Here is a 10,110-nt window from a genome sequence, read left to right as displayed (position 1 = left end):
AGGGAATATAACAATATAATAACTTCCCAAGGTAATGCAAGAAGACATTCACCCTTGCTCTTCCTCTTAGCCTAGACAGGACTTTACTATAGCTTGAGGACAACACAATTTGGCATATAGGGGTTTTCAAAAATCTTTTTAAACTTTGCCCTTGTGTGCAGGCAAATCTTATATACAAAAAAAACTTCTTAAAGGTATCTTCTGGAAAAGCAAATAAAAACAATTAAAAATAAAAATTATAATAAAAAAAATTCTTTGTGTCTGTAAATCGAGCACAAGGATACTGTTCACGTATCAAATATAACCGTGGGTGACACTGCTCAGAAACTGACAAGCAAAAGCATCTCTTGGGGAATTACAATTGAGCTGGAACATGGAGAAAACATTATGGTTTATAAAAAGAGCTTCACAACAAAGAACACAATTTACAGAGGATATTTTTACAGGTAGAGAGAAAAATAAAATGGGTGTTCTACACATGCAGCATTAAGTCATCTTTGTATTTAGATCTTCCGCTGTGTGTGTTAGTTCACTCATGCAGACAGGAACAAGCTCTGGTTCTTGCAGAAGCTAAGGATCTGATTCAACTGTTTCAAACTAGATGTTTATTGGAGTACCTATTGAGTAAGACTGGGCAAATTCAGCTTGTGGACACATTTAAGTAAATGATGCTTTACAGGACTGAACCACGGGTGAGAATATCCCTGACACAATGACACTTAGCCAGTCATCCAGGCACAGAGGCAGCAGTACCTTGCTGTCAGCCTGCCAGAAACAAGTAAGTATCTTCCATAACAAACCATGACAGTAAGACACATTCAGCATGGTCAACCAGATTCTCCTACACTTGCCAAAATCTAATTGTCTCCACCTCAAATCAGTAAGTATTATAAAGTCAATACTGCAAGTCTGGCATCGAGTTTGTGTCTTCATGCACATTCTCACCCTTCGCACGTGTTCAGAAAAAGACACTGACTTCTAATACCCAAACAGCTTTGAAAGCTGTTGCAGCAAGTTACAATGTTAAGTTGCCTTACAACTAAAGCATATGTTTGAGGTGGACAAAATCAAGAAAGACATTGAACAGCTGTAATTCTTTTACTCCAGAAGTAGATTTAGGATTACAACGGATTATTGAGGTTTAACATCTTGTGTTCTAGGCTTTAAGTCTTCTTTGAAGAGCAACCTTTAACCAATTTGATTTCTATTGTATTTCCTGTTATGCTCATAGATCTTCCCACCTGTAATTAGCCACAGATTTCAACTAGCTTGTACCAGTGGATATATAACACTTCCAGTCTCAGCAGTGAGACATCGTCCAGTAACGTTGGTGGTAAAGCTTCTTTTAACAAAAAATATTTTAATGAGAACTAAAAAAACCCCAAGTACTATGTCCATACATTATAGAAACCCAGTTTAAGACAGATTAACCTCCAAGGTGTGTAGATTTGTGTTGTTTCTCTGGAAATAATTCCAAAAATGAACAAAATCTGTTTCTTCAATAAACAATATTTAAAGAGAGATGCAAATTATTCAACTGTCTCCTTTTCAGCCACATGACACTACAGTGCTTTAAATCGGGTACTTTAGAGTTATCATGGATTACAGCCACAAAAAAATACAAATTGAGTACCAGGAGTTTTATCCAAGGTCATCCATGAAGCCTGAATCAGAAAAAACACTGAACACAATCTCCCAGGCCAAAGGCTTAACTCTCATGATTTAAACTGAAGGCACTGCATATAATTCAGAGATGGTATTTGGACAAATATTTGATGAGACATTAGGCTACGCTCATCATGCTTTTGCCCCTGCAACATCCAGGGGGAACTAAATTGTGTTTCTAAAATGGCTTAATCCCAAGGAACTCCTGGAGAAGAAGTAATTTTCTACATCTCTACTTGCATTCACAATATTTATCTCTTATCTCTATGCTCAGAGCGAGCATGCTTTTTCCAGAAGCTGACAAACCCATGTACCTGTGAAGAGATCACAAGAACAATAGTGTCCTCTGTATGCATTATAATTTATTTTTATGGCACTATATAATAATAAAAGCAGTATCAGCAGTTAGCCAACCCTGCAAATTCATAAGCACAAAAGCACTAGTAGTACTACACAGCTCCCATTACACATTTTCTAAAACTCTTGCTATTGTCATTCTAAAATAGCACAAAAAACCCCACTACAGATGTATCTTTTAACAAGGGAAGTAGATTAATGATAGGGAATATTATCCATATTTTATTATTCTTTTTTTAACAAAAATATTCAATTGCAAATAAATAAAGGGACTAAAGTGGACCTAAATTGAATGCTATGGCCTGGTTATGTTAATAGATTTTAGTAGATAGTCAGTTAGTGTGCAGAGCAATACAGATTAAAGCAAAGTGCAGGGACTTGGGAAACCTTTATGCTTACAGAGGAACCTGTGGCATTTTCTTGGAGCCTTGAGGCATAGGCAGCCACCAAGCAAGCGTTTCCACGATAATATTTCAGGGCTTAGCCAGGCTCATAAGTGTCTAAGTCGTATTTTAAATGCCCAAGTCATTTTCTGGATTTAGCTTTTCAAGACTGAAGCAATGTCCAAGCACTTCAGCTGAAGCTGGATCAGACCATAGAGGAGCAGGTTCAACCTGGCCAGGAATACTAAGTTAGAGTCACCTGATGTCAGAGGCAGGATGCAGGATGGAAAATGCCAGAGGAAGAATAAGCTAAAAATTGTTTCTAATTTGACAGGTACTACAGGGTAGGCTATACTGCAGCTCGAATCTGACAGGAAGAACTACAATTCAGCAAACATTCATTCCAAGTACATCACAGAATTGACATATTTGGGGTGGATTGTTTTAGAAGACTTTCTTAAGGGGAAAAAAAAAAAAGTCTCTTCTCTCCTCTCTGCTTTTATGAGTTTGACTTATACCATCCTCTTAGCAGATGTCTCCAAGGGATTGTCATGTATAACTGTTGTTTGCATTATTATTATTCTAGGGTGAGATTCTTTGCAGTTGATAAGCAGTCTCAGTGTAACTCAAAGAGTTTACAATCTGACAGTGAAGATCACAGCAACTTTGAGGGGAAAACAATCAGGGAATAAAACCAAGAAATACTTGTCAGTGCATGATAAGCAGTTTTCCTAGTGTTCCAGCAGCCCAACCAATATCAACCTGTGTGTGATAGACTAGCGTGACTTTTTGTGTTCACAAGGAAGTTTTGAAGGTGGTATTGTTTTCATTTTGTCAGTTTTTATTAGAAGGAACTCATAAGAATAATGGGTATCATTGAACATATATGCAGATTTCTGAGTGTAGTGCACATGCAGTATAACCAGCATCTTGGTCTCACTGAACAGGAGTATAGAAGTCAGTTAGGATAAGCTATGAAGAGTTTTAAAAATTAATTTAAGAGTTAAAGGATACTATCCTGTAGTCAAATGAAAGACTTAGGAAAATTAATGTCTACTGAATACACAGGAGTGGGGCAGGAATATACTTAAGAGCTTTAGTTAGGAAATATTCCATCTAAGCATTATTACAAAGGAGGAATAGAGAAGACATGGACATAACTCTTTAGTTCTTAAGCTACTTGCACTGAGGAAGATATTCAGGTTACAAGCTCAGTAGACATGATGATGGTATTTTCCACGGTGGTCAAAACCAAGATACTCAAAAGGAGAGACAGGGCAGATTAAGATGTCTAGTGCGGCTACACTTCACTCGATAATCTGAAGAGAGGTGTTAGGGAGAGACCAAGTTTATTAGCATGAAAAAGAGAAAACAGATCTGTGAGATATCCATTTGTATTTGTAAATGGGTGTGTGTATATTCCTGAATAGAGAGAGAAAATAAGGACCAAGAAGAAGACCAGAGGCAGGTGAGAAAGGTGCTTAGAAGAGCATGCCAAACAAATAACTAGGGAAATGAGAGAAGGAATCATTGAAATAAAAAATATTTTGTTTTAAAAATAAATATTTTATTACTGGAGGTGATTAATGAAGTACATTATATAAGGAGTGAAGAACACCTAATGTTAGCTGCAAATTTCCTCTTATAATATAAATTTTGGTATATTAAAAAAAAAAAAAGGATTCTGATGCTTTGGAAAGGACAGAGATATAGTTTGGCAGCAGGAAACATTTTCCACAACAAATACTGTGACCACAGGTTTCATTTTAGTGAAGAAGCTAGTAAAACACAAACCTGTGGAGGTTTTGTTTCAAAAACTATTTCCAGAAATACACTTTTCTGTGACTTTTGTTCCTTGTTCAGTTATAAACAAGAGAACTTGATCTTTACAATACTATTAAAAATCTTTAAGGATACAAACCTTAAGCCTGGATCTCCTCAGATATCCGTAGCTGGAACAACAGAATTCACTCACCCAAAATCAGACTGGATGTCACAGGCAAGGGTTCAAGAGCATGAGATCCAAATTCATTTCTACACAGTGCTCCAATTTTTAACCTTCCTTTTGACCAAAAATCTTAATTTTCACAAGTAATGAAGCTCCATGAGCTTAGCTTTAACCCTCCAGAAACAGCACAGCTACTATTTTTAGGTTTAGCAACTCACTGACATGCAGCAAATCTGCACAAGACAATGCTGTTGTCCAAAATGAAAATGCAGTAAGGACTAATTTTCTTTTCCATCTTTATTCCCTTCTCAGGTACTTTCATGGTCCTTCAATGGTGCTGCCCAGCTGTACCAAAAACAGCTTGCCAAAGACTAACTTTCAAATACCTTGACAGTAGTGGTTTGCACATTGCTCATCCTGGTGGGGCCGGAGACGTGCCGTTCCACTGCTCTCCTGGATTCTTTCACAGTTACCAGAATAAAAGAGTAGGAAGTCACAATTACACTGCAAGGGAAAATAAAACAGAAAACAAAGAGGACTAATGTGTAAGACATGGCCATGGCATTTACATTGGTGGAATGCCAGTCAATGCAGCAGGCTGTGCCATATGGCTCTGCTCAGTATTCTCCCCAGTGAGCTAAGGGAGAACAGGCAAAAACTGCTGAGTACGTCCAAGCACAGGCTATCAAGATTTGTCCATGTTCTCTCTTGAACCTGTTCCCTGGAGGACACAAAATAATCAGAAGATCAGCATTGCTGACGTGTCTGAATGGAGTTTCCCATATGCAGGCAGCTAAGCAGGGTAAGTAAGGAGGATAACTTTACTAAGTATTCAAAATATTGTAGCATATTGAAGGTTTGTAAGAAAAGGGCATGGTTTGTAAAAATTTGCAAAACGTCAGGTAGCTGAATTTGCTGATACATCTGGAATACTTAGCACAGAATAAATCCTTATGAATAAATATCAAAACGTAGCAATAAACTCTGAAAAAGTTTACTCAGGCTAGCCTTGCTTTCAGATCAGAACTCTTATTCCATGTTTCCAAATTATCACTTGACTTAAAAGAGCTTATAAGTAATCAGTTGCATACACCTAGCCCTATGGTTGCTTATCAATGATCACAGAAATAAGAATTGTTTGACAGCATGTAAGAAAATCTCTTCTATAAAAGTACTCTATAGGATATGCAATCCAAAACTGGTGATCTATATTTGCATGAAAAATCGAGTAACTTCAGACAGAAACATTAGCTTACCATAAGCTGGATAACAAATTTTGAGGCAGCAAACAGTGCTCAGTAATGTCAGTGTAGAGAGAATGCAGATCCCAAACAACACCCCACAAAATGGATAGAACAAACAAATGTGTTTCCCATACAGGCACCTGGCAAAAAAACAAGAAAGTTAATTCTTATATGCAATCCTTCTTTCTTAAATGTAATACTAAACAGTAGAAATAGAGTTGTAGCCTTAAAAATTCAGTAAAACTGCATGATTAAATTGTATTTTGGTCAATGATCAACTACGAAAGATATGCTCATTTGAAAAACAGCCAGTAAAGTAATCACGATCTGCTTTATTTTTATGATTCACATTTAAGCTAGTTTTATAAAACAAAGAAGTTTATCTTAGTAAGAATCATTCTAAAAAGAAAAATAAAAGTCTCTTTCATTAGTAGTCCTAGGTCATGAATTAATACCAAAATATTACCAATACCATCCTATCCCAAACCCTGCAGAACAACTCCTGACAACCAGTTCTGATCTTCCTTCGTCTTTCCTATTTCTCTTTTCTCAAACACTTTCATACTGCCTGCATTACATAAATACCATCTAAGGTCTATTAATGAGATCTTAAGCCTCCCACATTTTAAAAGAAGATCACAACAAATAGATCCTGCACAATGATATAAAGCTGAATTCATGTGGATAAAGAGGAGAGAGAAGGGAAGGAAGGAAGAAGTTCCAAATTCAAATAGTTTCCCCAAAAATTAATCCAGAACAGTACATTTCTATGCATCATCACTACCACTACTTTTAGACATCATGAGTAAATTCAGGATTTTCTTTTTATGGTACTAAATTTCACTGTCCAGTTTTTAAAAAAATGAAGCATTTGATCATCACTTCAGTAATACTACCCACAAAGGATAAATGCAGTAAGAAGTGGATGTTTGGAACAAAATCCTTTCCATCCTGCAGAAATCAGAAATACAGTAACCTCAAATAGACATGAACATTAATTAACACCAGCAGTCCATAAAGCTGCTGTTACAGAGCATTCTGCTTTCAATCTGTATAATTAATTCCCACTTTTATGACAAGCAAAGTGGCAGAGTAATTCAGTCTTCATGGCTGACACAAACCTCCAAAGCCTGCAGAGGATGTTAAATGTCACGCGCATAGTGAACAAACCTGTGTGAAAGGCTGGAGGTTACAGCTAGAGGGTACAATGTCAGAGTCATACCAAGGTCGCTGATGGCAAGATTAGTAATTAAGTATTCTGCTGGTTTCAATAAATTTTTCTTCTTGTAGGAACATACAGGAGAATACTGTTCCCGCACACGGAGCATATTCCTTCAGAGAAAGACAGAATGTGAAGAAAAAATTACTTTCAGCTATTCTTTTTTTTCCCCTGCTCAAAATAATGTGCTGTTATCGTAGCTAGCATTCATCAGATAAACTTGTCTGTCTCTCATATTTGCAGTTTTCTCTTCTTTATATTAAACATTTAATTTAAAAAAAAAATCTAAAAAGAAAAAAATTCAGTCATTTTTCATCATTTCTTCCTGTTTTTTCCACCAAACTGTGCACAGAGATCTAATTAATAATTTTATCTATTAAATTAACTGACCTGCCAAAAAACATTTTTCCTGTGGGAAGCTGGCATTAATTAAGCCAAAGACAATATACAGCTGGATACTGCACACATTTTCCCTGTTCCACATCTAGAGTTCTCCATTCACTAATCCTTCTTCCTTTCTCTTTGAGACATTTTCTCAGAGGAGCCTGTTACGGTTCCTAGTAGTAATAGGCAATATAACAAGAATATTGAATTATGCATGAAAGACAAAACTGTTAAGTAATGTCTCTACTGTTAGTTAAGTAATGTCTCTACTATGTGTAGATAGAACTATTTTCTTGGGGAATGCTGGTTTACTATGAGACCTGATAGGAAGCTTAAGAAGGCTGTAAGTTATCTAGCAGAAGACAAGCAATTTTTTCTCTACCTTTAAACTAACAGAATCAAAACCTACAATGGATACACAAAGTTAGGTAAGAGTCAGGTGACCATCAGTTTAGAAGGTCAGACAACAGTCAAAACCCAGAGTTTTAGGCAGCCTTTTATGGACACAGAAGAACACTTTCAAACATAACAGCTTCAGAGGACAGAAGAATACCAAATGAATGAAGGGATCCTTAATTAATGCCATGTGAAATCAAACTGTTGAAGAGAGACCAAGTGCTTTTGTGGACCTCACCCTGTTCCTACATAACTTTGGAAAAAGCAACAACTTTGAGGTAAAAAAATTGCATAGAGCCCACAAAACAACAATGGCTTTGGATTATATCCGTAAGATAATATGCCTCATTTAATCATATTCACATAGGAAAAAAAAGCATAATTTTCACAAGTATTCTACAGATAATATTTTCTCATAAGGAAATGGCAGATTAGCAAGTAATGTGAGACACTAATAGCAAATTTTTTTCCATCACTGATCTCCTTAAGTCCATTTAAGATATTTGTAATCTAAAATCTTCTGGAGAGAGAAAAGATATTCTTGAATTCTGCTCATGCAAATGTGCAATAATTTTGTTCCAAACATTTTTCTTCCAAGACTTCAAAAATATAACGAAGAAAAGACTGTAAAATACAATAATTTTGTTTAAAATTATTTCCATTTTCCTTCCACATTTTAATATTTTTCAATGTTTCAGCTACATTTCAGTCTGATTATCATTTCGTGTCTCTAAAAGGAACATTACCTAAGCAGAATCACATTAGCTGAGGTCAAGAAGCACAGATCAACTATCAGGATATGCTCTCTCACCATTCCAAGTAAGATTAATTTTAACTAGAACATAAAAAGTCTAGATATATCAGAGATATCAGTTATACTGAATATCTTCAGTGGCTGTACTACAGAAGACTCAACCATCTTTTCCCTGGCAAAACCTCAATTTTATTTTTGGCTTTTGTTTCCCATGGTGTCTGCTCTTGCCTGGATTACTAGCTCAAGTACATATACATTTTTTTAGTATGCATCAACTGACATTATAGTCACTCTGGGATCTGGTTGACTATATGGTCAAAGCCAACCCTTTTCACATGTGTTTCCATGTGTAATTCCTGGAGGGAGAGATGGAAAGAGGTTTCATCTAAAACTTCCCCCTCCCCACCCCCAATTTTAGGCATACAATTTTTCTTTCAGAAAAAGAAATATACTTTACTTTTATAGTCAGGTCTCCTTACCGTATCAGATATGGCCATAGCTTTATACCATGAAATCACACTTACCAAATACCATATAACATACTCCAACAAAAATATCATCTGTCTCTGTTATTTTGGACTGTAATGTTGAGTTACCAAAAGATGGGCCCATCTGAAAAACAAAACAGGACACAGCACAGCTTTACATGTTAAGCTTGAAGGCAACATGGGAAAAGTAAAAGGAGAACCTGGAGAAATTAAGTCATCTTCGCAAACAGCTAGAGCTCCCAGTTCACACAGCACGTAAACCCACTGTGGTTTAGCTAACTGCTGTATATCCACATTAAATGATTATCTTGCAGCTGCATTTCTTTCCTTGAGTGTAATAATGCACAGTATCTAAACTCAGCTTGTCCATCTTCCGTACAGTTTTCTATAATCTGGTTATTATCCCAGTGGTCCATCACCTTTTTCTACATAAAATCCTCTTTCCTCAGTCAGTGTAATCCAGGACACCTTCACTGAAACCAAACGGGCTACATGTTTGTTCACCAAGTGTTCACTCAGGAAGAAGTTTAAGACTCATGCAAAACACTAATAATAATTATATTTTAATCCTTTTACCAATATTTGTTGCATTCATTAAACAAAAACAGTAACAGCAAGATTTCACATCAAAAGACTCAGATCTAGCATTTTCCTGGTGGCCAGTGCTGCCAGCATGTGACTGCCCTCAAGAGACAGTAATAAAAATAGTAACAGGACACATCCATCTACCTTTCTCCTGAGGCAATCTATTCACAAGGAAAGGCTGAGCTCATTTTAGATGTTAGTGCTGGGTTTTTCAGTGCTCTCTCCTATGAAATGCAAATTTCATATTTGCTAGAAGGAAAACTATTCTACCCTAAAATCCGCAGTTCTTCAGATCATCATGAGTTCTGGAAAGCTACTTGAGCTCCTGGTTTTCCAAAGCAGTCTGCTGCCTTGTCAGAGGTTCACTTTCTTGGGTTTTATCTGTGTTGTCTTTGGAGTGAATTTTGGAGAATGAAATCCCATGTTGAGAAAAGGGAGTTTTATTCCAAGTGACCAGTGTTGGCTGGACTTAGGCAGAGGAGCATTTAAGCCACAACTTCCATATTTCAAGAGAATCTTTTAAACATGACAAAATTGGGCTTATGTCCCCAGAATATGCGGTGTCCGTCATCCAGAAAGTATACAATCATACTCCTAATTTGGCTTTGATGAGAGTGGTTCCCCCTTCCCTGAGTAGGTAAGAAACTTCTCACTCAGAAATCATAGAATCATAGAACCATAGAATAG

General features: G+C 36.5%; 1 protein-coding gene across 1 annotated transcript; it reads right to left on the bottom strand.

Annotated features, from left to right (window-relative positions):
- Positions 1–4,739: 4,739 nt before the first annotated feature.
- Positions 4,740–8,962, bottom strand: LOC104408895 (opsin-5-like; the record flags this gene model as incomplete). The annotated part of the gene is given in 5 exon segments (XM_010018630.1): positions 4,740–5,074; positions 5,610–5,737; positions 6,768–6,891; positions 6,894–6,929; positions 8,875–8,962. Coding segments are annotated over 5 exon segments (711 nt in total), but the record flags the coding sequence as incomplete, so codon positions are not given.
- Positions 8,963–10,110: the final 1,148 nt, after the last annotated feature.

The sequence above is a fragment of the Nestor notabilis genome, unplaced genomic scaffold (genome assembly GCF_000696875.1).
Source record: "Nestor notabilis isolate BGI_N333 unplaced genomic scaffold, ASM69687v1 scaffold15137, whole genome shotgun sequence".
Taxonomy (NCBI): domain Eukaryota; kingdom Metazoa; phylum Chordata; class Aves; order Psittaciformes; family Psittacidae; genus Nestor; species Nestor notabilis.
Note: the sequence above shows the minus strand (reverse complement) of the source record. Positions and strands in the feature narration are given on the sequence as shown.